The sequence below is a fragment of the Maylandia zebra genome, linkage group LG23 (assembly GCF_041146795.1).
Source record: "Maylandia zebra isolate NMK-2024a linkage group LG23, Mzebra_GT3a, whole genome shotgun sequence".
NCBI classification, from domain to species: Eukaryota; Metazoa; Chordata; class Actinopteri; order Cichliformes; family Cichlidae; genus Maylandia; species Maylandia zebra.
Genome location: NC_135188.1, coordinates 7037076 through 7063414, shown reverse-complemented (window position 1 = coordinate 7063414; position 26339 = coordinate 7037076). Strand labels below are relative to the sequence as shown.

At 41.5% G+C, this 26339-nt stretch overlaps 3 protein-coding genes across 5 annotated transcripts in view; 2 read left to right on the top strand and 1 right to left on the bottom strand.

The window, feature by feature from the left end:
- Nucleotides 1-2732, top strand: part of LOC101476741 (importin-13) — a 29196-nt gene extending 26464 nt beyond the window's left edge. Inside the window, exon 23 of the mRNA XM_004557249.5 lies at nt 567-2732. Within this exon, the coding sequence (XP_004557306.1) occupies nt 567-663 (97 nt within the window). The 3' untranslated portion in view covers nt 664-2732. The remainder of the gene's footprint in view (nt 1-566) is intronic.
- A 1712-nt stretch (nt 2733-4444) lies between these two features.
- On the top strand, nt 4445-21054 carry pfas (phosphoribosylformylglycinamidine synthase). The gene is made up of 28 exons (XM_012920780.3): nt 4445-4634; nt 6455-6577; nt 6744-6879; nt 7783-7888; nt 7992-8190; nt 10609-10714; nt 10811-10951; nt 11037-11161; nt 11249-11377; nt 12401-12538; nt 12760-12888; nt 12988-13061; nt 13139-13295; nt 13386-13447; nt 13555-13716; nt 13853-14089; nt 14183-14413; nt 14555-14735; nt 14845-14928; nt 15101-15256; nt 15527-15646; nt 15744-15889; nt 15973-16180; nt 16675-16754; nt 16856-16970; nt 17059-17208; nt 17358-17498; nt 20462-21054. Exons 2-28 carry the CDS (start codon nt 6457-6459, stop codon nt 20770-20772), a joined length of 3945 nt encoding a protein of 1314 aa, XP_012776234.2. The 5' UTR covers nt 4445-4634; nt 6455-6456; the 3' UTR covers nt 20773-21054.
- Nucleotides 21055-21134: 80 nt separating this feature from the next.
- si:dkey-183n20.15 (RING-HC_RNF170 domain-containing protein) lies at nt 21135-25951 on the bottom strand. Of its 3 annotated transcripts, XM_004557252.5 has the most exons (7): nt 25827-25950; nt 25221-25314; nt 24634-24736; nt 24014-24122; nt 22661-22734; nt 22464-22574; nt 21136-21896 (listed from the first exon to the last, which is right to left on the bottom strand). In XM_004557252.5, the coding sequence occupies exons 3-7, from the start codon at nt 24652-24654 to the stop codon at nt 21558-21560; spliced, it is 654 nt and encodes a 217-aa protein (XP_004557309.1). In that variant the 5' UTR covers nt 24655-24736; nt 25221-25314; nt 25827-25950; the 3' UTR covers nt 21136-21557. The 3 variants fall into 3 exon arrangements, with proteins under 3 accessions (XP_076736227.1, XP_004557309.1, XP_076736226.1); XM_076880112.1 differs by lacking the exon at nt 25221-25314 and having other exon boundaries at nt 21135-21896; nt 25827-25951; XM_076880111.1 differs by lacking the exon at nt 25827-25950 and having other exon boundaries at nt 25221-25709.
- Between the last annotated feature and the right edge of the window lie 388 nt (nt 25952-26339).

Sequence of the window (26339 nt, the reverse complement as noted above, 5' to 3'; positions counted from 1 at the left end):
TGTGATAATTTGTCACTACAAACCACGCGAGACTGTTCAGTATGATCATTGGCTAGATATGTCTGGAGTGTGAGCAACAACAGTAAATACGGATGCTGTGTTCTGAACTGTTGGAGATTTAAGTTAAGTTCACAGTTGCTAGCCCGTACAGACCACAGCACGTATATTGGACCTTGTTACTTCCCAGAATACACGGCATACATGCGTTTTTTGCTCAAACTGGAAATTTACTCCTGGTAGTTTGTTCAGATTGAGGTCAAATCACATTCACACCATAAACGAACCACACAAAACTACCTCCTCCAAAGTGTCTCAGTGCGGTTGGTTTTGTCTGCACCCGAGCGCGATTACTGTGTCACAGCTACACAAAGGAACGGCACCAAGGGGGAAAACAAACCAGAGTTCTGCTCTAAGTTTGGAGACAAATGTTTGTAAAATATGAGACTTTACTGATTATGCTTTAAACACATGTTTGCACACAAAGAAGGAAGCAGCCCAAGGAGCAATTTACATATACTTTATAATTGTTTCTTTTCTGCCTTCTTTTCTTCTCTATTGTTAAACAGAGAGCGAGTGAACAAGAGGAGGGTGAAGGATATAGTGAAGGAGTTTACGCTACTGTGCAGAGGTCTCCATGGTACAGAGTACGCCGCTGAGTACTGAAACTCTACCCTTGAACTTTTACCTAACCATGACCTGTCTTCAGTGCAAAACAGCTGGATGCCACAACTACACAGTTCTCTTGAACCCCTTCAGCGAAGATATCATGAAATGATTGTAATGTAACCGAACCCGCTGCAGAACAAGACATGAAACCACTCCAGTGCAGACGCGCCATTGGATTAATGGACAAACATTAAATCCATGGCTCTAGAGAGGCCATGATTTCTTTTTTCTTTTTTTGTTATAACCTTGATTGTTTCTCTCGCCCACTTGCCTCTCTTCTCTTACTTAAAGGTCTTTTGTTAAGTCAAGCTTTGAGGAGAAGTGCTGCCACACATCTCCTTTTCTCTCTGTCTTGTTCTGCCTTTCTAGATCTTCCTGTGGTTCCTAGATTGTTTCCTGGTGATTAGCATCCATATGAAATGGTAGTGGTATCGTACGTAGCTACTTAACATTATTTTCAAAATGAATCAAATTAATTATATAAATGTATATGTATGCACATATATTAAGACAGTGGTTTTCAGTCCTGCTGCTGCTATAAAGAAAGGAGAAAAGGACCAATCTTAGGGGGAGAGGCGGGGGATTCTGCAGGAAGACTGACGTCGATATAATATTTAGTCCTACTCATGCCCCTTGTGATCTCTGCATTTGCCAAATTATCATGGATCTTTCATTTTTGTGTTTTGTTTTTAAATAAATGCCTTTTATGGGATTTATATGGAGACAGAAAGCTGAAGACCACATTAACTTGGTCAGTCTTGCCCTGCCCATTGTGTACAGGGCTGTACCTCATGTACATATGATTCCACCCAGTCATATTGCAGTCTCCTCAGGTTTGTAGATAGTGGGTAATGCAGTGGTCCCTTAGGTGAAGCAGGGCTGCCTACAGTAACAAAATGAAAGGAAAATAAATTGTAGTTGCTGGAAGAGAACGCAGCCCAAGATGTAAATGAAGAAGGGACTGCTGGGAGGGAATAATAATCCTGACGGTGGACTGCTTAGTCACTGTAATTGTGCAAAAATATTAATCAACTTGTGCATATTAACAGTTATTGCTGAACACTTATGTGTATTTGAGTGTATGCGTGTGTTCATACCTGTATGTATGAGAGGTTGTGCATGAATGTGTGCGCGTGTGTCTGCACAGATTATATCTTTTTCCACTTGTTTAGTGCACTTATATCAGACCTACAGTTCACATGCATAATTTCTGCCGGTTTTTTAAAGAAAGAGCCCAGTCATCCATTCGTATCTTCATACCACTCTTATTCAGCTTACTCTCTTCATTAAAACTGACCATGCACGGCCAAATATTTCACCTATGCTGCTCACCAGCAACCACACCCATCTATTAAACCTCCTTTTCATGTGGAAAATCATTGCTGAGATTCATCCGTCTTATCTGTTATTGACACCAACTACTGCTCTTAACGAACTGCTTGCAAACAAGCTACCCAGAATCCTTTTACCCACCTGGGTCACTGCCTTGGAGAGGACCGAGAAGGATTAGAGAGTTCAGTAACAAATTGCAAGACCGCTGAGAAAGTTTTTTTTGAAACCGACATTCTGTGCTCATCTAATATGCCTGAGACATTATTGGTGAAGTGATGCGAGGGCTGTAAAATACACTGTCTAGTGAATCAGCAGGACCAGCTGACACCTAATAACACTCAGCATTTGAAATGTACTTTGTGGTCTCTGATAAAACTTTATCTCAGTCTAATCCTTCTGTCTTATCCGCGGTGCCTGCAGACATGTAGCATGTATGTGTTTTTGTGGGGAGGGGGTGGGTGGGGGCGAGGTAGGGTAGAGATGCGATTTGTGGAGTGAGATCCGAGGCATGAATCGGCTTTGGAGTGAGCTGTTCTGCTTCAGAGTCTGATATGAACTGTGACGTTGAACGCCGATCCTCTGTCGGTGTTTCGCTCTTACTCTGAGGCGAGGAAATGAACAATGTTTGTCACAGTTTAAAGAACGACTTGTAGGTGGAGGGGAGGGAGGTATGAAATGTACTTGGTTTTTTTTGTACCTTGGCTTTAATTTATTAAATATATCTAAGACTGCAACTCTTGACTTTTTATGTGTGTGTGTGTGTGGGAGTATTTTTGTTCTTTTCCTTCAACACTTGCATTAAAATGTCTGCAACCTCCTGCATATATTTTCCAATTTTCAAAACGTTTTACACAACTAAGAAAATGTCTTCAATTGCTTTGTTTTTTATAGCTTGAGAGAGTGAGCCTATTATGCGAATTTACAACTCCATATTTCTGTTTTTGGACTGCACCAGAGCAGCACTGTATTACTCACAGTTCAAAATAGTAGTTATTTACCTTATTCTGCTCCTGGGTGCAAACCCAGTGTATCCTATCCTCTCTCTTTAATGTCACCTTTAGTTAGAGCCAACTCTTTTCTGATTGGCTGTACCTGGTACATCAAGTTTAAACAGCAGTTGGGGGCTATTTCTTTACTCACAACATGAATTGTGTCCCTGAGATGACTATATTACCTGCACCCACAGCAGCTTTTTGCTTACAGGGTTTATTTGCACATATATTTGAATGGTAGCGTCAGAATTTGGCATAAAGAACATGAAAACATGGATCTACCCTGCCTTGTATCAGGCTTGTGATTGTGTTGTAATGATGTGGGCAATACTTTCTTGGCACACTTTGGGCCCCTTAGTACCAAATGAGCATTATTTTAAGGCCACAGCTGACCTGAGTATTGTACCTATCTTCTGATGGCTGCTTCCAGCAGGCTAGTTTGTGGTGTCACAAAATTTAAATGAACATGAGAGTGAGTCCTCTGTACTCAGATGGCCTCCACAGTCACCAGATCTGCAGCAGCTGTGTGATGTTTACTAGCTTACTGTGGACTGAGATCTCTGAGGAACTTTTTCAGCACCTTGTTGAATTTTTGCCACAAAGACCCGAGGCAGGAAAGATGTGCAGGGCGAGTTTATATGAGAAGAAATAAGGAAAACAGTAATTGGCTCCCTTGAGCTGTATACAATTCTTCAGGATCACCGGGACAGGATGTTAGAAATACTAAGATTAATAGTCGAAGTAAACCCCCAAAGTTTTCCAGCATGAAGATCTAAATGACATGCCCCCCCCCCCCCCCCCCCCCCCCCCCGTTCTATTAATTTCAGCTTGTTCTGAATCATTTTAAATAAAAAGATTCTTTTCATGTGTTTTAGAAATTTTAAAAGGAAAAGTACAAAATAATTTACAAGTTGCTTCCCTATTGGCAGTTTTCACATTAAAAGTTCAAAGCCTCCCAAAATTCACTGACATCGCTGAAACTTCTAGTATGTTTGCTGATAATGATAAACAGACTGCCATCAACAGGATTTACAAAGAGGATTTATATAAAATAAAGAAATAACCTGTTTTGAAAGCATTATCCTCCTTTTGTCCTTTTTGCCCACTTAAAATATCTTTATAGGACTGTTGTGCAATTTCTGGTCCTGTTTGGCCAGAACTCGATTGAAAAAGGCATTTTTAATGGCAATGAGACTTTCACAGAATAAATTAAGGATAAATAGAAATCACTTTGCCAAAACAAAACAAAAACAAACAGATTCCAGCTTCTAACTTGTGACAGGAAAGTTCACTGTTGCTCAAAAGTAGTTGATATCATTCATAAGAAATATGGCTGAAATATGGGATAAAATTGACAGATTATAAGCCAAAAAGTAATTTACCACAGTTTAAATACTGGGGATCATCACTGAGCAAATACTGTAAATCACTCTTTGCTACGACACCCACTTGCGCATGCGTCTTGCAGTTTGAGTGGCTCACACGTGGGTGCAGAGGTCCAGCCATCCTTCCATCCATTCAGTCAGTCAGTGTGCAGACCGCAGCTAACCCAGCCGCTTTCAGTCTGTCCTGCAGGAGCAGAAGTCACTCCGGGACTCCAGCAGAGACCAGGTTTGATCCCAGACAGCGTAACTGCTGCTGCACGTAAGTTAGCTAATGTGCTTTCTGCTAACTCTGCTGCCTTTTAGCCGCTTAGCTTCCACACAGGAAACATGGAAAACTCCCCCAGCTCTTTTTAGACACGAGTCACTTTTTAAGAAGTTGTATCCCTTATAATGTGTCGTTGTTGTGTTTCAGTCAGTTGACACAGAGGTGTGTGTGTGTTTATGTTGAAGGGGGTTGCAGTTTGTAGCGTGTTAAACACTAACAGAAAACTCCTGACCGTGCAGTGTGTGACCTGCAATCAGTGGGCCATTTGTCAGGATCAGGATTGTGTGTGTGATTTTATATTGGACATAGTTCTGCATTTATTATTGTAATGTAGGTTTTATTAAGTGTAAAATTAAGGAAGTTTAATAGAATGTTCACCTGAGCCACAGCAAATATATATAAGGAAATGAATAAATACTTTTGAAACCATGAAATCATAAGTGTTAATGACAAACATCTCTTATCTCTTGAAAATCTGATGACATGAATTATTTTTTAATTAGAATATTTTTAATGAGTGCTAGGGTACTGCTCATTTTTCTTTAGGGGAGCCCGGAATTTCTTATGTGGAGGAAAAAAACTTATTCTCTGCACATATGTCAATACATGTAGAGTACAGATCAAAGAAAACCTTCACATGTTGGTTTTCTAACCTTGCAAAAGTGTTATACATGTTTATAATTCAAACAACTTGAGTCTGGATCTAGACATTTTCCAGATGTTTTACCAAAAACGGATTAACTTTTTTTTGTAATTAAAAATTGGAATAGTTAATGACTTGAATACAACTTTCAAACTTTGTTGTGGTCCCTGGGTTGTATGTTCAACATGCTGATATCGTTGGCTTTCTGTGACGATTTGCAACCTTTTTCTCCTTTTGAATCAAACGTACAGTGGACTGAAAACTTTTAAAAACTACAAATAAAGTATTAATAGTTGTTATTTGTTTTGAACTTAATGTACAGTAAATGAAAATTAGATTTCAGTGCGTTTTCTGCTAATGTAAATTCTTAGAATTTCAAATCAAAATAAAGTGATCTGTACCAGCGTTCTTCCTCTTAGCTCCTGTTCCACCTTTGTAGCAAATTTCATGAAATTCACCTCTGTAGTTTGTGTAATCTTGCTGAAAATCCAAAAAAAAGACCTTTAAGAAAAAGCCCAAGTCGGAGTGAGAATTTATCTTGTAACATCCTCTCTGTTCTGTGTGCCTTCGAGGTCCTTGGTACAAAATGTGCAGATTCAGCCTCCCTCCTCTTTCTTTTATCCCTTCATTAAATCGCTGACTCCATGATGATGAAATCCGGGCGCTGTGTGGCCCATAGCATGTTGCAGGACTCCAGTTCTTTTTCCTGTTTGGGTTCAGAATGACGTGTAGCCCAATCCTGCTATAGCGTAATGGTTTGTAATCAAAATATTTAAAGCTCTTAAAGCTTTTGAAAACTGCCATATCTAAACATAGATTACTCTGCTATACTGATAGATGGCTTTCACAGCCTCTCTGAGGTCTTGCGGAGGTGTTGGAATGGGTTGTAGGCTTTTTGCAGTATTACGAGTGGCCTGCTATCTCATTATTGGTTTGTCTTGACCTGAATCGATCTGGAGACTAGGGTCGGCACACTTAATATTGGTCATCAATTTCATACTTTGGACTCTGATTTAATGACTCGTTACTTCAGAAAATGCAGTTAGTAATAGGCTAAATCAATTCTATTGACAAATGATGCCTAAAATTCACCTTCTTTGACCCTCTACAATTGATTTGACTAATGCACTACCCTCTGCCTTTAAACTGGATTTGTGTATCTCTTCATCAGTCATGGCTGTCGTGAGGTTCTACAGTAATGAAGCTCTGAAAAGTCGGGCCTTACAAAGGGCAGCAAAGCTCTACCCACATCTGTTAGTCACGACCGAGCTGTGCTACAATGTGGAACTGACAGGTGAGTGTGTAACAGGCCTTGAAGATGCTAATTATTATGGATGTGGGTAGAATGAGGATTAAAGTCACTGAATTCACCTTAAAGGTTTCTTACTAGTCTACCACTTAAAATGTCACATTTACATCTGTTTATAATGTTTTGTCCTGCTGTGATTTTTCTCCTGCAGGCTGCGAGAGTCTCAGCGATGAGCAGAAGGGGGTTCTACTCTGGTTGTTTCGTCATCCTCTGCACGCAGAGCCGCTGTCTGAGAAACCAAACCTCACAGAGGGCAGTGGGGAGAAACTGGTGGAGATCGGGCCCAGGTACTGCTGCCTGGTTTTTAGAGATAATTCATTTGCATCTCAGTCTTTTTGCTTAGCACAAAACACACAGATGCCATCTGCAGTTGCTTTACCAGGCAATCCCTGCTCTTATTTCGAAAGTTCAGTCACTGCCAAGCAGCTAGCCCTGGCCTTTCCCTGTGAATCCTGACTTGATGAGGTCCTGGCTAGGTAGCAATCAGCTGCTTTACCAGCGAGGATCCGACATCCACCTCCACTGTTTTTGGATTGCAGCTGGGATTGCTAGTCCTTGTTCTTTTTTGAGATCCACAGCACCTCTCTAACTAAAATGGTTCAGATATTGCAGTCCTAGGCAGCAGGTCGCGATTACGAGCTGGAAGAAAGATACAAATCTGTACCTGTGCATTTTCAAATGTTTGTGTTCCAGGTGCTGTATGTTTGTTTTCTTGGCAGTTGGCGATACATTGTGCATTTCTATTTGTACTCTATTCTTTGACCACATATACCCCAACTTTTTTTCTTTCTTTTTTTTCCCTCCTGCCTTAGACATTGTCATTCTGTATGAATAAGATTCCAGTTAGTGAAATGAGAACTTAAGGTTATGAAATACAGGAAACAAAGAAGTCAAACTGGTAAACTGCAAACAAGCCAGGCCGTGAGGGTTCTGGCTAAGACGTTTGTGACTTCCTGTAGCATACATTAAAATAAATACCGTCTGTACTGAACAATGTTAGGCAGGTGTTCACTGTGACTAAGGGTAAGTAATATGGAAATCTTTAAAAGTGCTGAGCAGACTGTAGGCGAGCCTGACTTAAAAGTAAATAGGGAAACATATGGTACAGTTTTAATTAAAATAATTCTTTTAAATCGTTCATATGAGAGAAAGTCTACATTATAAAAAAGTCTTTTATGTTATATTTTCAGGTTGAACTTCTCCACTGCCTGGTCCACTAACGCTGTGTCCATCTGCCAGAGTGCCGGTCTCACTAATGTCACCCGAGTTGAGCTGTCGCGCAGGTTTCTCATCAAGGTGCGAACACACACACACAGAAAAATCTACGCATATATATATACTTTTCTTTTTCTTTCGCGACTTTACTTTCTGGGTCTAATGTGAACTGTCTCTGCTTCAGCCCAAGACCGAGCAGAGTGTGAGTGAAATCAGTGGAGATGTAAAGAAGCTGATTGAGTGTCTGTATGACAGCATGACGGAGTGCATCTATCAACACCCCATCACCTCCTTCACTGTGGAAACAGAACCTCAGGCGGTGTTCGACGTGGACATCCTGGGGAAGGGTCGCTCAGCCTTGGAGAGCGCTAACGATGAGCTGGGTGAGAATTTATTCATTTTATATTTTTTTACACTTTAATAGTTTCCTTACTGGGGCTCTCTTAATTAATGGAGCATTATTGAGCTTCATCCTCTTTTAATCTCTGCTTTTACTTTCCTCAATCAGTCTTTTATTGCATTTAATGAACTGTGACCTGCCTCTCTCTTCTCTTTGTCTGCTCTTCCTTTATGCTGCTTCTCAGTCTTACAGTGGTCTGTGAGTACACTGCTAATAACGTCACATGATGCATGACATTATTACTTAGCTGGTTGAAGTCACAGGACGGCAGTGATGCTGCTGATTATCTTGCACGTGCACGTGTGTGTCTAATGTAAAACCCTAAAGAGATAAAGGCTCAGTCGATTGAAGGACTGAATAAACTGATCTGAGTGATATTTGAAGCCAAGATTTTTGTTTTGTTTGTTTCTGGTTGACTAAAGGTTTTTAGTCCTTGTACCTGACCATTTTCTTTGTTAGTTAGTTTGTTTGTTAAGGTTTGTAACACACAGAAAACAAGGGACTGAACCAGTGCTTAGTCCACACATGGCAAAAAACTTACAACATATTATTTTATTTTTTATCTTTAAGTGCTTAGTTACAGGCAATATGTCATAAAATCCCAGTTTTACAGGCATAAAATGGTATTTTTGTACCCATGAGGTGATTCTTAATGAGCTATTAACTAAAAATTTGGCGTATCTCAGCATGGTGTGTAGTTTGTCCTTAAAAAAAATTGAGTAAACTGGAGAACAAATGACTTATTGGCAGACCTAAAAAAAAAAAGGTGAATGGTATCTGAAATGGAGTAAAAGCAGAAAACACTGTCAGTCATGGACGGGCCTTCCCGGAGCCCTGACCTCAGCATCACTGAACACTGTGAGATCATCTTGTCATCGGTTTTATAACCGTACCGACTCTATTTTTGTCTTAAATACTATATTAACATTAACATGTTAATAAAAGCAGTTAAGTTATTTTCCTAGAAAAAGTTGGATGCAGCGGTTAATCACACTTTAAAATCATTTTTGTTTCCCTAGTGACGCTGATTTTATTTAAGGATCATTGCTAAGTTAAGGTGTGTCGTTTCTAAGTCGTTCTTGGTTTTAATATTTTCTTACTTAAATTATTGCTATTTACCGCTCTTAACGAACCATCTTTAAAATCCATTGCAGTCTGTCCAAAATGCAGCTGCACATCTTTTAACTGTTTCCAAGAAGAGATGTCTTGCATCTTTATTCACTCTCTGTTAGCTTTAGAATCAATTTTAAAATTCCCGTTTTAGCTTTGAAGCGAAAGCGCTCCAGTATCTCGCACTCGGTGTCTCTCCTTCGGGTTTATGAGCCCGTTGTAACATGATCTTCTATTCGCCGACCTGGAGCTGCAGTCACACTGCGGTGAAAGCTGTAGGCTGACAGAAACAGCCAGTTGCAATTGTTTGACCAGACGACCCTGTGTCCTCTTCAAACTCCCTAATTTTTCCTTTAAATAATATTTAAAGTTCAAGGAAATCTCCTGCAAAAACAAGCTCAATAAATATGTGATGATTTCTGACTTGCCAAAATGATTAAGATTGCAGTTACAGCCCACAGTAAAAATACTTTTTGCAGCCATACGAACAAGTCAGTTCTGTCATCTGTGCGTAACGGCGATTTTCTGTGTAATGACCCAGAACTGTAAAACATTTCATGTGTCTGCACGCTGAGTGATTATTTCCTCCTAATAATGTGAACAGGTTTCAGGCTGACACCAGCCACAGCGACAGAACGTGGCGTGCGTTCTTATGTTCATGCTCTGCTTATTCGCTCAGCTTCATTAACATTCACAAGCAGCTCAAAGAAATGAGAATCATTTCAGTGCACGTACTTTGTAGGCGCCGCCATGCTCGGCTGGTGAATTGAGGAGATAATTAAAAAGAGGTATATGTGGAATTTGTTCTGACTACAGCTTTGAATCCTTGTGAAATCAATTTTACACTCAGTGTTTTGGTGTTTAATAGATGGGACACAAGTTTGTTATGCAGTGTGGATCCTTGGAATACTAATTGTAAAGTGTTCATGCTAAGTACTGCTTAAGTTTAAGTGCAGTGGAAGTGATCAAATTTATGTGTAAACGAGCCAAAGCCATCTCAGAGTTGTCGGCTTTCTTGTGTTTTGAAGCATGTTTGAATGCATGGGAGTGTGTCGATTGATTTTTGTTTCGCCCGAGGGTTAGATGATATTTTTCCAAGTTTATATATAGAGAACAATTCAGGGGAAGAAATGCTGACCGAAGCGCTGTGCACCTTTTTAGAAGAGCACGTTTTGAATCGATAGTAAATGGATGGAAACTACTCAGTGCTCTTTAAATGATCTGGTGATGCCATGTGGTTGTTTTTTCAGTATTGAGAAACTTTATGTATGCACTTTTGTGGTTGGTGCAGGCTTGGCCTTTGACTCCTGGGATCTGGACTACTACACATCGATGTTCCAGAGGATTGAAAGGAACCCCACCAGTGTGGAATGTTTTGACCTGGCCCAGTCCAATAGGTGGGGTCGTCCGCAGTGAACAGATTGGCGGGACTGCTCTGTGTGTTGTGTGTTTTTGGTATTGATACGCTGCAAGGCTTTCTTTGTCCTTCCCAGTGAGCACAGTCGTCACTGGTTCTTCCGGGGGCGGATGGTGATCGACGGGAAGGAGCAGAAGGAGACTCTTTTCAGCCTCATAATGGACACGCAGCGGCACAGCAACCAGAACAACGTCATCAAGTTCTGCGACAACAGCAGGTAGTAGTGGCGACAGCAGGGGCGAGCACACTCGTGAGCGTGTCTGTCTATTTTGGCTCACTGTAAATTTTCTGTGTGTGTTCAGTGGCATCAAAGGCATGGAGCTTGAGTTCATTTACCCAAAAGACCCATCCCAAGCGAGCCCGTATGAGACTCGGCGCTCACTAAGACATGTCATCTTCACAGCAGAGACGCACAACTTCCCGACTGGTTAGGGCGCAAAAAGTTTTGTACTTATTTAAAATGCAAGTTTCTGTTTTTACCTGAGATTAATCGTGAGCTGGATGGACATTTTAGGTGTATCACCGTTCAGCGGAGCAACAACAGGGACTGGTGGTCGTATCAGAGATGTCCAGAGTGCCGGACGAGGAGGCCACGTCATTGCTGGCACTGCAGGATACTGCTTCGGGAACCTGCACATACCAGGTCCAAGACTCTATGCATCTAACAAATTTCCCACGTGTGGGACTAATAAAGGTTATCTTATCTACTATTTAAGGGCAAGCTTTAAAACAGCTGTCCCCAACCTTTGTTGCGCCATGGACCGGTTTAATGTCAGACAATATTTTCACGGACCGGCCTTTAAGGTGTCACAGATAAATAAAATAAAAATAAAATGATACAACTAAGACAAAAACTGTGGTGTTTTGTAAATACTAAACACGAATTCACTGTCTAACTTTAGTAGCAGCGTCCTCCTGAAATCCAGCAACAACATTGAGAGTAACGTCCTCCTCTCTCCCCCTTAATGCTCTCTGGTTGCTATGGTAACATGTAAATATTTCTTTCAAAATAAGACGCACAACTACAACACGGGAAAAGACCCAAGGAAACAGAGTTGACGATAAAAACCCTGAAAATCATAAATTTCACACCCGAGCATCAACTCTCGCGCCCCGGTACCAAACGACTCATGGACCGGCCCGGGGATGGAGGACCGCTGCTTTAAAACCTACAGGACAACAAATTAAAATCCACATATTAGAGTTGTGATATATTATAATAAGTCTTCACTTCACAGAAGTTTTAAATACCTAAATATAGTTTTTATCGATGAGTCATTTTGGCACCATGTGAGGCTGCTAAAATGGTTTTGGTTAGAAGTTGATGTTGATCAGTGAGTTGCCAGTTGAGGAAAGTAAAAAGGTGGTTTTATTAAAGTATAATAATTTTCTCTTTTAAAGGTAAAATTGAAGAATTTGACCACATGCATTTAGATAAACCTAGATGTCATCTGGATAACAGTTAAAAAGAATCTGAAAGTCTTGAATGATTTGCCACACACTTGGCATCTGTACAGAAAATGGATAATGGTCTAATAATGAAACCCTGAGGCACAACATGCCAAACGTAAAATAGATGCATTTTTGTTAATAAGGTATCAGAAAACATGGTTGGACTGTGCTGCACAGAAACTGACCTTGAGTCAACATGTCTTTCCATCTGTAGGATATGATCTCCCATGGGAGTGTAAAGGAGAGGGATGGGAGTATCCCTCCACCTTTGCCCCTCCTCTGCAGGTGGCCATTGAGGCCAGCGATGGAGCGTCGGACTACGGCAACAAGTTTGGAGAACCTGTCCTCTCAGGTAGGACGACCGTACACACTAAACACATAAGTTTAAACAAGAACGCAAATCCAATACTATCTCTGTTGTTGCAGAAAATTCATTTTGTCTCTTTTCCTCAGACTGCTTCCCAAAAACATTGCATCTTTAAATCTGTAACCTGTTTTCTAACATAACTGTACAAATTTATGAATGACTATCGAATTATTTTGGCACTTCTTTAACACATAACCTTCCTTTAGGCTTTGCTCGTTCCTTCGGCATGCGGCTGGCTAATGGGGAGCGACGGGAGTGGATTAAACCGATCATGTTCAGTGGTGGTCTCGGTTCTATCGAAGATCTACACGTGAAGAAAGAAGCGCCAGAGCCTGGTGATGCTTTAACACACTGTGTGAAATGACATTAATCAATTCAGAGGCTATATTTACACACATTGATCAGAGACTCTCTGCTGCTCTGCTGTCCATCAGGAATGGAGGTGGTGAAGATCGGAGGGCCGGTGTACAGGATCGGTGTAGGAGGAGGAGCAGCCTCTTCTGTTCAAGTATGGACACTACAATTAATCAATGACCTCGCGTGACGTGAATGTTTTTCAGTATTTAAGTACATGTAAACTTGTAGGTTCAGGGGGACAACTCCAGCGACAGGGATCTGGGTGCTGTCCAGAGGGGAGATGCTGAGATGGAGCAAAAGATGAACCGTGCTATCAGGGCATGCCTGGAAAGAAGTGGCGGAAATCCAATCTGCAGTATACATGATCAGGGGGCAGGAGGAAATGGTGAGGAAAATGTGGCTTCTTTAAGAGGTTATATAAAGAAAGAGAGAAAAACCAAGGTATTGAACCTATACTCTCATTTCTTTTTTTTAGGTAATGTGCTCAAGGAGCTCAGTGAGCCAGCAGGAGCTGTGATATACTGCAGTAGATTCAAGGTAATCACCACATGAACACAGCTTTCTGTTTGTGTTTTTAAACACATTTCTTGTATTTTCTTTTAAATAGATAAATGTCTGGATTTTTTTTATGCTTTGTGTTGTAGAAAGGTGACCCCACACTGAGTGTGCTGGAGCTTTGGGGGGCTGAGTATCAGGAGAGCAATGCCCTCCTGCTGCAGCCATCAGATCGGTCCTTCCTGGAGAGGGTGTGTCAAAGGGAGAAGTGTCCTGTTGACTTTGTGGGAAACATCACAGGAGACGGCAAGGCACGTTTTAGACTGGCTCGAGTCGATAAATGCACATCTATCATACCGGTCATTTCACCTTGTTGGCTAGGTCATAATGCCACAAGTGTCTCACTGAGTAAATCCACGCTCAGTGAATTACTGATTTCTCACTCAGATTGTTCTGGTCCGTGACGAGGGAGGAAGTGGCGATGAGGCAGACAGCGGGCGTTGTCCTGTGGACTTGCAGCTGGAGTGGGTTCTGGGAAAAATGCCGCAGAAGGAATTTAAGATGGAGTCACTGGCCCTGAATCATCAAACACTGAGTCTTCCTGCTGGGCTGACTGTCAAAGATGCTCTGCACAGAGTTTTACGTTTGCCTGCTGTGGCGTCTAAACGCTACCTGACCAACAAGGTGTGTGTATATACCCGTCTTACAGTCTCTTGTTTTTAGAAATAACTTGTGCAGACACTGATTCTCTCTGTTGTCTCTCTCTCCCTCCATCAGGTGGACCGGTCTGTGACTGGCTTGGTTGCCCAGCAACAGTGTGTCGGCCCTCTTCACACCCCATTGGCCGATGTGGCTGTTGTTGCTCTATCACCTTTCAGCCTAGGAGGAGCAGCAACAGCCATTGGGGAGCAGCCAATTAAAGGGCTGGTGTGTCCTGCAGCAGGGGCTCGCATGGCTGTGGGTGAGGCTCTGACCAATCTGGTGTTTGCAAGGGTAACAGAACTAAAGGTGAGTAAATATTCAGAAACAAACAAGCTTAATTAATATATCGCAGATATGCAAAAATGTAAAAAGGTGTATTTTTAATCCCAGCATGATGTAATTATTGGAATTTTATTATTATTATTATTATTTTTAAAATCTTGTCAGGATGTGAAGTGCAGTGGTAACTGGATGTGGGCTGCTAAGCTGCCTGGAGAGGGGGCATGCCTGTGGGAAGCCTGCCAAGCCATGTGTGCAGTCATGGGTCAGCTGGGAGTGGCCATCGATGGAGGCAAGGACTCTCTGAGCATGGCTGCTAGAGTTGGAAAAGAGACGGTCAAAGCTCCAGGTACTCTGTGTGTGTGTGTGTGTGTGTGAGTGTGAGTGTGTGTGTGTGTGTGTGTGTGTGTGTGTGTGAGAGCTGTCTAAACTTAGCTTTTGCTCTGCTTCTTTTTCAGGTGCTCTTGTTATTTCAGCATATGCTGTTTGCCCTGACATCACTGCTACTGTGACGCCTGATCTCGAGGATCCAGATGGCAAAGGTATAACGCACACACCAAGACTCAAATCTGTCAGTGTTTTAATGGCATAAAAAATAAGTTAATTTTCCTTAGTTTTTTTATTTCTATTTTCATGCTTCTCTAACTCACGCTGCGCACATCGTGATCTCAGTAACAGACAGCTTGCCTCTGACTTTTTGTCCTCTGTCTGCAGGCGTGTTGTTGTGGGTTCCTCTCAGTCCAGGCCATCATCGTCTAGGAGGCTCTGCCCTGGCTCAGTGCTACAGCCAGCTGGGAGACTGCTCTCCTGACCTGGACCAGCCAGAACTATTGACAGCCTGTTTCAACACCACTCAGAAACTCATACACGGTCAGTTTGCACAGGGAAAACATCTCCCTGCCACAGAAAGGGGAAAAAGTTGGCATCGAATTATACTGGGAGCAAAGTTTTCTTCAGTGTGGTTTTTTTTTTTTTTTTTTTTTGGTCCCCCCCCCCCCCTTTCAGTTTTGTTTAAATATTCCTTTAAATTCTTACTGCACAGCCACAGCTCTGCACTGTGACGAGAGAGCCACCTAGTGGCTTGGAAAGCTCCTAAAAAAATAAGAACAACAACATGTAATCTATTTTGTGTCCTTTCAGATCGCCTGCTGAGTGCAGGTCATGACATCAGTGACGGAGGCCTTCTTACCTGCTTGCTAGAGATGGCGTTTGCAGGAAACCGTGGGATTGATGTTGAATTGACTTCACAAGGAGCTGGAGGTTAGAGCCTGAATGTGTTATTTCCCTTTCCTTACCAGTTAATTACACATACATAATGCAAAATAACTGTGTCTTTACAATCTTTTGCCACGTGCAGTCATGGAGCTGTTGTTCAGCGAGGAGCTGGGTTTGGTTCTGGAGGTTTCTCAGTCAGATTTAGAAACTGTGTGTCAAAGATACAGCGATGCAGGCGTCCAGTGCCTTCATATCGGCAGAACATGTGGCTTTGGACCAGAAGCCATGGTGAGATGTTAAACCTGGCACGGACTCGGGTCTTGTGTCTTTGTAAGGGATGACCGCTGTCTTTCATTGCACTTGTCTTCCAGATCAGGGTCCGTGTAGATGGAAAGGAGGTGCTGAGGGAGCTGCTGCCTGACCTCAGAGCAATGTGGGAGGACACGAGTTTCCAGCTGGAGCGTCTCCAAGCCAATGAGCTGTATATTAAACAGGAGGAGGAGGGGCTATCAAAGAGGACACAGCCATACTTTAAACTGACCTTTAACCCCTCTGAAATGCCCACCATCAGCCAACCTGGTATCAGTGACTTATTGTACTCCAGAATTGGAATTAATGGTTGTTTTTATTATAAAGTCAAACACTCTTTGATTATTTAATTGTCTATAAACTATAATTTAGCATAACAGTTGTACATGCTGTCAGAGGGTGTATCCCCACTGGGGAAGTCCTCCAAGAACAACAAACCTTTGAAACGTTTTATTCAGTTCGCTAGTGTTTCAAACTGCCAGCAGCAACACTGAACTGATGCAACAGCTAGCCGCTAACTGGTAATGCATTGTCATCCATTGTTGTTTTTCTTTATAAGTCTGTTTTATCTTATGTATTTTCACTTTACATCATTTCCCAGTGTGCTGAATGGAATGAAACCATATTTATTTAGTGGTTGGACAGCACCACTAAATTCTTAATCATTTAAATTCATCAGGTTTAGTCAGATATAATCATTTATTAATACTCTGTGATTTTTTTATTATGTTTTTTTTGTATTTTAAACTGTTCTGCTCTTTTAGCACGTGTTGCTGTGGTCAGAGAGGAGGGCAGTAATGGAGATCGAGAGATGTCTGTCTCTCTGTACATGGCGGGCTTTGAGGTCATTAACAACAGCTTTATGAACCAGATATCTGCTCATCTAAATCGAAACTGTGTTGCATGTGTTCATTATTGAGCTTTGCAATGTAAATGTGTGTGTAGGTTTGGGATGTCACCATGCAGGACCTGTGTACTGGCTCAGTAACCCTGGACCCTTTCAAAGCAGTTGTTTTTGTTGGTGGTTTCAGCTATGCAGACGTCCTGGGATCAGCTAAAGGTAAATGCACTCGCATGCACTCAGACGTAAACCACTGTGAGGTACATATTATTTTTTTCCTGCGTAACAATATTACTTTTTCATAAAGGTTGGGCAGCTACTGTTGCCTACAACTCCAAAGCCAAGGCTGAATTTGATCGTTTCCGACAACGTGAGGATACAGTGAGTCTGGGCGTATGTAATGGTTGTCAGCTGCTCGCCTTGCTGGGCTGGGTGGGAGAGAGCGAGGAAGGAGTGGGTAAGAGGACATTGCAAAGAAATGTTTCTTGAAAATGTGATTGAAATAAAGCAACACAATACCTTAGTAGTGAATTAAAACAGAATTGTTTAGAATAATTTTTAATCCTGATGTTTGTTTTTTTTTCTTGGCTTTTTTATTCTCACCAGAATCTGAAGTGGTGCTGAGTCACAATAAGTCAGGCAGGTTTGAGTCGCGTTTTGTCAGCGTTGGGATCCAGGACTCTCCATCCATCTGGCTGAGAGGCATGGAGGGCTCAGCGCTGGGAGTCTGGGTTGCACATGGAGAAGGTAAAGTCAGATCAGCATGAGAGGTCTACTGCTAAGCAGGATTTGTAGTCAGGTTTAAACGAGCGTGCTTAGTATCATGACAGTGGGTCACAACTTACTAAACTAAATCACAGTGGTAACTTACGCTTAACTTAAACTCACCAGCAGTAAAAACAGTACCAACAAACCAGTTCTGTTCTATTGGAAAATGGTGTCTTAGAACAGCGGTCCCCAACCCCCTGGCCGGTACTGGTCTGAGAGTTGAGACTTAGGTGTGAAATTTGTGGTTTTCAGGGTTTTTATCCTAAAAACCATAAATAATAAACCATAAATCCTTTATCATTATTTTTTATTGTTTTTATCATTAACTTGGTTTCCCTGGGTCTTTTCCTGTGTGTCATGAATGACCCACATGTAAATAAGACTTCTATTATATGCACAATAAAGCAACGGTCCCCAAACCCCAGGCCGCGGACTGGTACCGGGCCACAAGAGTTGAGGCTCGGGTGTAAAATTCATGGTTTTCAGGATTCTTATAGTTTTTATCATTAACTCAGTTTCCCTGGGTCTTTTCCCATGTGTTGTGAATAAATCTTCTTTTGTTGGTACCGGTGCTGGTTTTATTTTGTTGTATTTATCCGCGACACCTTAAAGGCCAGTCCGTGAAAATATTGTTGGACATAAACCGGTCTGTGGCGCAAAAAAGGTTGGGGACCGCTGTCTTAGAAGACACTAGAGTAGGGGTGGGGGAACTCCAGGCCTCAAGGGCCAGTGTCCTGCAGGTTTTAGCAGGTGTCCTTGATCCAGCACAGCTGATTTATATGGCTAAATTACATCCTCAACATGTCTTGAAGTTCTCCAGAGGCCTGGTAATAAACTAATCATTTGATTCATGTGTGTTGACCCAGGGTGATATTTAAAACCTGCAGAACACCAGCCCTTGAGGCCTGGAGTTCCCCACCCCTGCACTAGAGGATCCTATGGAGTTCAAATATTCAGAGATGATGATAGATCAGGAGTTGATCAACCAAACATGAACAAGCTTGGCCACAGGGCATCCTAAGCCCAGGATGTTATCAGATCAGATATCATCATGTTGCCTACCAAACATCAAGGGGCTAAAATGATCCATATGTAGCATTTATTCTTACAACAGCTTGCAACTATGTTATGACTAGGGATGGGTACCGGTGACATAAACGGTAGTAACCAGACCGAAAAGCAGCGCACATTTCGGTGCTTTATTTCGGTGCTTTTTTTTTCCTGAGCTGTGATACACTTTAGATTCTAGCCAATCATTTTACGTTTCCGAGGATAGTAGGCGGGTCCAGGTACGTACGTTCTTTTAGAGCAGAGCTACAGATTAAAAACACCCAAGGCAAAGCGGTCAAAAGTCTGGCTGTACTTCACAGCAAAATATGCAAACTCAGCAGCCTGCAACAAGTGCTTTAAGCTGATACTGTGATACTGTGCAAAGGAGGTAACACCTCAAATCCGATGAAACACCTGGCGACGCATAGCGTTTTTTGAAAAGCCGAGAAATGCGCCGTATTTGATAGCTTGCTGCGAGACCTCACACCGTGCACATCTACTGCGGGTGGGTTGCCTGTTATCGGACCCGGAGTTAGCAACATCCCCCAAAAACACGAAGAGGAGAGTCCTGGCCCCTAGCCCTGCCAGTGTAGCAGAAATGATGACGGAGGATGATGCAGCAGCAGCCGTTCTTCTCTGCGTGAGTAGCTTAATGTTGTTCATGTGTAATTTACATTGAGTAGGCTAACCACGTTATTACATTAATGCATGTAAGGTGAACTAGCAAACATCATCATATCTACATGCGGCTGTCTTCTTGTTTGATGGCAGATACTCCCTTCACCCTGGCCAAAAAGGCTAAAATGACCAAAGAAAAAGTGGAAAACAGTTAAACATGAGAGGTTTTTGGACAAAGTTTGTGTTTTTTCCATTGTTTAAGCACTGCTTCCAGCCAAGAGTGATACCATATATGCCCCGTAGCTGCAGAAAAGGCTAACATTGTTATCTTTTTACAAAAAAAACAGCTGAACATGAGAGGTTTTTGGGCAAAGTTTGTGTTTTCCATTCTTTAAGCACCGGTTTGAGCACCGTTTAAGCACCGGCACCGTTTCAAAAGTACCGGTTTGGCACCGGTATCGGATAAAACCTAAACGATACCCATCCCTAGTTATGACTGTTCAATTTTCAACAGGCATAAAATAGTATTTTGCATCAACAAGGTGATTATCAAGGCACTATTAGCTGGCAAACTTGGCATATCTTCTCATGATGCACTGTCTCTAAAAACTTTGCAGAAACTGTATAAGTACAAAAGACGATGTGGCAGGCTTAAAAGCTATCTGCAGGAAATGGATAGTAGCTGACATTCATGTCCTTAAGAAATAGGGGAGAAAGAAAAGCAGAAACCTGGCATAAGACCTGAGAGATGACATGTTTCTCTTCAGCTGATCTATCTGCTGTTCACTAAACCCTCATCAGAAATAGTCTCGGTGGAAGGTTGGCTGACGAGAAGTCGTTTTTGAGAGAGGGAAATGGAAGTGGGGGAAAAAGCTGAGGTATATCAGATTACACAAGAGCTGGACCGAAAATCTGTCGCATCTGCAAAACTCGTTGGAGGCTGTCGTGGTTCGGCCCTGCTTTTCAGCCATGGTGTTGGGATCTTGTCAGAATGTATGGAATTATGAATATAGGAAAGTATGCACTAAAAGGTGGTCATAGCCAAAATGTTCTAGCTTTATATATTTCCATTAAAACTTTGCACACGTCAATAAATCACTCAGCTATTTATCATTTTTCTAGCAGAATGTACAGAAATGATGAGCCCCCCTCTTTAAACTTGCATAACATCAAAGATTAATCTGGTTGCCTAACAAGTCAGTGAGTCCGTACGCTCTGTAATCAGCACCTGTGTTTAGTATTGATTTTTCCCCTAACCTTTTTCTTTCCCGTAGGTCTTGTGCAATTCCGTAGCTCTCGGGCTCAGGACCTGATTATTTCTGGTGGACTAGCCCCCCTCCGTTACCTTGACGACCAGGGTCATCCCACTGAAGAGTACCCTCTCAACCCTAACGGCTCACCGCAGGGTATCGCAGGACTCTGCTCCAGGGATGGCAGACACCTGGCCATGATGCCCCACCCGGAGCGCTGCACCCTGAGCTGGCAGTGGCCCTGGGCCCCAAGGGACTTCAGACCTTCTCTCACACCTTCACCCTGGCTGCGTATGTTCAAGAACGCAGCTTCTTGGTGCAGCAATCAAGAGTGATATTCCTCCATTAACATGTTTCTAGTGCTGTCAAAGTAGGGTGTCAACTAAAACTGCCATGTCTGTTTACGTTTTGTTGCCCAGCTTTTTACTTACTGGGGTACGCTGGTGTTTATGCATTATTACTGCCTGTTATACTTTATTGACTTATGGATTAAACATGAATTCCATAGGTTTAATCTGCATATTGTACAAAACTGCAGGTCTGCTGTTATTAGTGTTGGTCTGCTGAAACATCCACTACTGAACTTGCTAACAATAAATGATTTAATACTGGAAAAACGTGGTGTTGTGTGACATGATAAAGAACGGCTATATAAATCAATAAATATTGTTTATTTAAACGATAAAAACTTAAATTTATACAATGTCAAGTATTTACATGGATGTCAATAATACAGTACTGACGTGACACATGTTCTGTAGCTTACTGGAACAACACGTTTGTGTACACTGGTACAGATTTTTTTTTAAAGGGAAAACAAAGACAAGTCAAACACTTAAGGACTCAAGAAGGGTTAAGGATTTGTAACCACATCTGAACCTACAAATTGCATAACATCATATTTTTAGTTAGTTTAGCATGAACTCTGTAAACAGTTCACAAAAACACCTGGAATCTGAATCTACATTTAGGGAGGCTCAGACAACCTCTAACACCTTGACTGTTGCATGCTGTGCAGTTGTCAATATTCTTCTAACCACTAATCCAGCCAGAGGGAAGAAATTCAATAAAAGTCCATGTCTAACAGCTTGTGCTGCCACGCTCCAGCTGCTCATGCTCTCTAAAGTGAATCTCCCATCACTCCCTGTGAGGTTGTAGCATTTCCAGGTTGTCCTCTCTCTGGTGTTATTTGCTGGTTGATATTGATAACACAGATAAGGAGCAGGATGACCACCACCAGGTCGTCCAGGAGACCTAGCAGTCCACAGAGAGAGGGGTCTGTTTCTAGGGTACTCGATGAAGACACTGCATCCAGAGCAGGGGAGGAGATGGACATCACGGTCCCCACGCAGCACAGGGCAACCCTGAACAGAAACAGCCACACGAGTCCTCCCATGGTGCCCAGGCCACGAACCAGTAACTGCAGAAGCAAGGGGGTGTCACAGAGGTAGTCCGTTACCTGGAGGGGTGAGTATGCAGGAGGACATCAGACAACCAGATACCAAACATTTCAAGTTGGCGCAATCAAAAATGATCCACAAGATTTTTGACTGAGCACTTCGACATGGGTCAGGGGTATTCTGCTGATTTCCTGATGCTGCATTTATTATATTTGTGTCTCTCTTAAAAGCAAGAAATAAATTATTCTAAATGTATAGTCAAAAGTAGTTCCAGTTCTTAAGCATGAACGCTACAGGATATGTTTTCAAAGAAAAAAAACACACAAAGAAGGTCACGTGGCTTCTAGGTGTGTCATTGTGAGCTGTTGAGCTCATACCTCCTTTGTCTATCACTGTTGGTTAAACAGGACAATAACTGCTAGGTTGCATAAGAGGTATTCCCTTTTCTAACTCTTCGAGGAAATAATGAAAGAATTCTTTTCTTCCCTTTCAGATGCCCTGATAGATACCACGGCTTATGATATCTTAGAATAATAATAAAAGTATTCTTGGCTCTTCGATAGGTGAGTTTGCTGTTGGGGAGTAGCAGTACAATATTGTTACCGATGTTTTAACAGAGTACTGACCCTGCGCGGAGCTCCAGAATAACGTTTGTTGTAGGCTGTGATTTCATCGAGAACTTCTTTTGACTGCTGGTCTGATCGGGTCTCGCTGAACAGGTGGCAGAGCACGCTGACCTGCAAGATTGCAAGCATTTTTATTTCACGTCCACGCTCGTAACACATTTATGATGTACAGTAAAAGAACTAGGAGAATAACGCACCTTCTGTCTGCAAAGAGGACAACTGATTGCATCTAACCATGACCCATGCCTCCAATAGGTGATAAGACAGGGAGCTGCAGAATCAAACACAACTATTTATTTAACTCGTCATTTAATCTATAATAGATAGTATCAAGGTTGGATGAGTGCATTCATGCCATAAATGTTACTCAAAAGCTACAGATATGAACATCTAATTGACCATCTCAGATATGCCCAAAGAAATTCCAGGAGAAACACTTCCTAATAGGAATTTGCAGAATTATCCAGAATTTCAGGTTCTCAGTTCTACTGTTTAGTTTTTTGTTTTTTTTAAAGCAATAAGTTTATGCACAGTCATGGTTCTGGGTCATAACTCTGCATAAACTGGCTTTTGTTGTTATACTTAAGCAATCTTTGGCTGCCACATATAAATATGAGATATTTTTAAAAATTCATATTGGAAACATGAGAGATCACCATCCCAAGTTTTGGATATTCTTCAAAGAATATTATGCGCCTTGAATATGAGAAGCTGTGAACAAAATATCAGTCCTCTACCTGCAAAAATGTGGTGTCTTTAGGTCTCCAAATCTGCTGGTAGAGATTGGACATAATATTTCAGGGATTTCAACAACAGTCATTATATGCTATCCACTCTTGAGACTTTATATTCATAGTGCCATGTTACCAGATATTTACACCAGAAAACTGAAGGATCTAGCTCAAGTTATTTAAAAAAAAACAATCCCTAAATGACAGAACCTGAAATGTATTCCCCATTGAGAAGTCAACCTTTCTCCTGGATTCTTTTTTTCAGGCAAATCTAAGGTAAATGACCCTGTAGCAAAAATTACAAGAGCCCTTCTCAAAAGCAGATTTGTAAAGACCTGAACATTTTTACATGGTTAGCCTAATATACGGATACGAGCTCTGTTTTTTTATTCTATGTATTATACACCTCTCAGGTCAACTCATAGCGCAACTCTCCTTAATGCTCCAAGTGTAGATTATGAATTTGGGTTAATGATGCTGAGGTTTTGCTTTCCTAGTAGCGGGCATAAAACCTCCATCTCGCATCGTCTGTGAACACATACCTTACTGTGTTTGGTCGTTTGCTCCTCTATCTACAAGTGTAATGGGTGGACCATGGCAAACGTTAATTATTAAAAGCCAAACAGATGGGCCAAACAGATGGGCCTGAAACAGCTACAGCACACTACTTCTACACTGATCAGTGAATAAATCGCATAAACTAAGACACGAAGTGTGAGCCCTAATCACAGATGATTGACCGAACGGGTGTGTGCATAAAATAATTAGAGTCTGAGAAGATTTTGGTCAGTTTGTGTAAATGTGTGCAGGATCTCGTACCGCAGAACAAATGGCCGCAGTTCGTCTGGACTGGGAATCTGGCCGTCTGCAGGCAGACTGGGCAGTGCCAGTCTCGTCTGTTCGAAGACTGACATGCCTGCATGGATTCCTAAAAACAGGAGAGACGAGGAGACATAGAAGAGAAGACATAAGTGAAAAGTAGGAAGAAAAAAAAGGACAATGACAGAAGAATCGATAAGCGTTTTCTATTCCTATTCCTGGTGTTCATGGATTTCAAGTGAAATAATCTTTGAAAAGCTTATACCGATGTAACGGTGAAACACAGAACACAACACAACAGAAAACTTTTGATTTGAGTCATGCAAGCAGTGACATCAACTTCCTCCACCAGACTGTGCCCCCAATAAAAGCAATAAATTACCTTTTTTATAACCCAGGAAGTGTCTTATAAATAATGTTTTCCCAGTTTCCGTGTAGGAGAAACTGTTTTAAAAATCCAAATTAATGTAACTCTTTAAGTTAAAGCATGAGATTCACCCAAGTGCTTCAGAGATAGTGACAAAGAGAAGTGTAACCCCCACTGAAAACAAGGAAATATAATAAGCCCCTGCATGACATGAGCTTTACTGTGAGTGTATGCGTTTGTGTGAACCACTCACCTTTAGGCAGCTCATATACATTGATGTTGACTGATCAGGTGTGCACAGCAAATACGTGGATTATCCTACAGGCGACCCTGACTCAGTGGAACTTCAGTCTGATCTGAAACACAACATGACATAGCAACATAGATAAACACACCTGTAATGCTAGTTTATCTAAATAATGATTTAATTATTGATGTGTGAGATAAAGAGAACAGAAGCTCAGCTCTTCTCTGTTTGCGGATTACGGCTACTGATGCTCCGACTTCAGCGTTCGGACTGCTAATTTAAATGGTTTGTAAAGCTTAGCCTGCACTAACAGGTGAAATATTTTTTTCAGATGGAAAGATGAAACTGTTAATAACAATATGCTCAAATCAAAGAAGGCTGCAGGTTTATAACAGATTTCATTTGTCAAATAACTTCAGTATCAATTTATGGCTCAGATCACCTAATGGGCTTAACATTAGGTCTGGTCTTTCATACAAATCAAGAAATCTGTAAGAAACACACTCAACAAATTCCCCCAAACCTTCTCTAACAATTTGGTAAAGCACAAAATCATATTTCTATTACAGAAAACATTGGAAAAAAAGACTCACCTGGACTTAAATCTGTTGCACGGGTGTATAGAGGTTAGGCAGATAGATAATCAGTGTCTTCTAGAAGGAAGTGAAGTGCTGCCCAACAGCATCACTGAACAAAATAAATTGAAGCTCCCTGTTAATGATCAACTACATTTTCCAATATCAGCTGGCCTGTGAGTCTTTCTACTTAAAGGGGACAGCATTGTCAGATCAATACATTGGTGCTTTGTACAAAACTCACTTACTTCCCTTTAAAATAGGCAGCTGTCAACCTTTAGTCTCAAAATAAATACAAAAAAACGAGAAAAAAAATCAACATATTTGTTCCTTCAGTCTGGCCAGAGGTAACCGGTTTGGGTCGCATGACCAGATCAAAGCCAGAAAAGATTCCTCCTACGCTTTGTTTAAGTAGGTTATATTTGAACTTGCCAATAATTTACCCAGAGTTTACTTAGCCAAAACCTTGTCCATGCAATGCTTTTTTATATTACTACACCAAGGGTACTTCAACTGATCCTTTGATCCAAATCCAAGTTGCAATGTGAAAGTAAGAAATGTCTAAATCGGTGGATAGTAAAACCATTAAAAACAGAGTACTACATGAACATAGCATTGACTTACTGTGGCAAATATTTGTGGCAAAGCAACCTGTCTGGTAGTGCCAAATGTTGTGACAGCCATCACGTACTTTTCCAAGGCAGCTATTGCAGAAATATCTTGTCAAATATTTGCCCTGGCACTTCACCATACCTTAAACGCTAAAAAAGGGAAGTTCATGTGGATCAAATCCTCTAAAAATAGCCACTATAGGGTCAAGGTCTGAGTGGCAGAAATCAGGAGATAAATGAGGTCCTCATCCAAAGAGAGTTTAATGGGTAAAGTCCAGAGTCAGTTCAAGCACGTACTATTTTATGAGTGTGTCAAATTTTAGCTTTGATTTGTGATCATTAGGTTGCTTGCTGAGTGATGTAACAATCCCTTTATAATAGGTGCTCTTTAAGATTTGTTTGTAATTTTCCATGGTGTGGCTTGGGAAAGCATGTGACACAGAGAAGATTTCATATCAACTAGACACAACCTCATGTGAGGCATAAAATAAATGGGTAACTTGAGAAATTTATAGCCTTCATGGGA

Bases quoted from the DNA above. Each gene is read 5' to 3' on its own strand.
- pfas (XM_012920780.3), top strand. From the start codon at position 6,457: ATGGCTGTCGTGAGGTTCTACAGTAATGAAGCTCTGAAAAGTCGGGCC. The intron at 13,717-13,852 runs GCACGTTTTAGA...TTTCTCACTCAG, and splicing joins ACATCACAGGAGACGGCAAG to ATTGTTCTGGTCCGTGACGA. The intron at 15,890-15,972 runs GTGAGATGTTAA...CTTGTCTTCCAG, and splicing joins GCTTTGGACCAGAAGCCATG to ATCAGGGTCCGTGTAGATGG.
- si:dkey-183n20.15 (XM_076880112.1), bottom strand. From the start codon at position 24,654: ATGTATATGAGCTGCCTAAAG. The intron at 22,735-24,013 runs GTACGAGATCCT...TTGATTCTGCAG, and splicing joins CTGCGGCCATTTGTTCTGCG to CTCCCTGTCTTATCACCTAT. The intron at 22,575-22,660 runs GTGCGTTATTCT...GCAATCTTGCAG, and splicing joins GTCCTCTTTGCAGACAGAAG to GTCAGCGTGCTCTGCCACCT.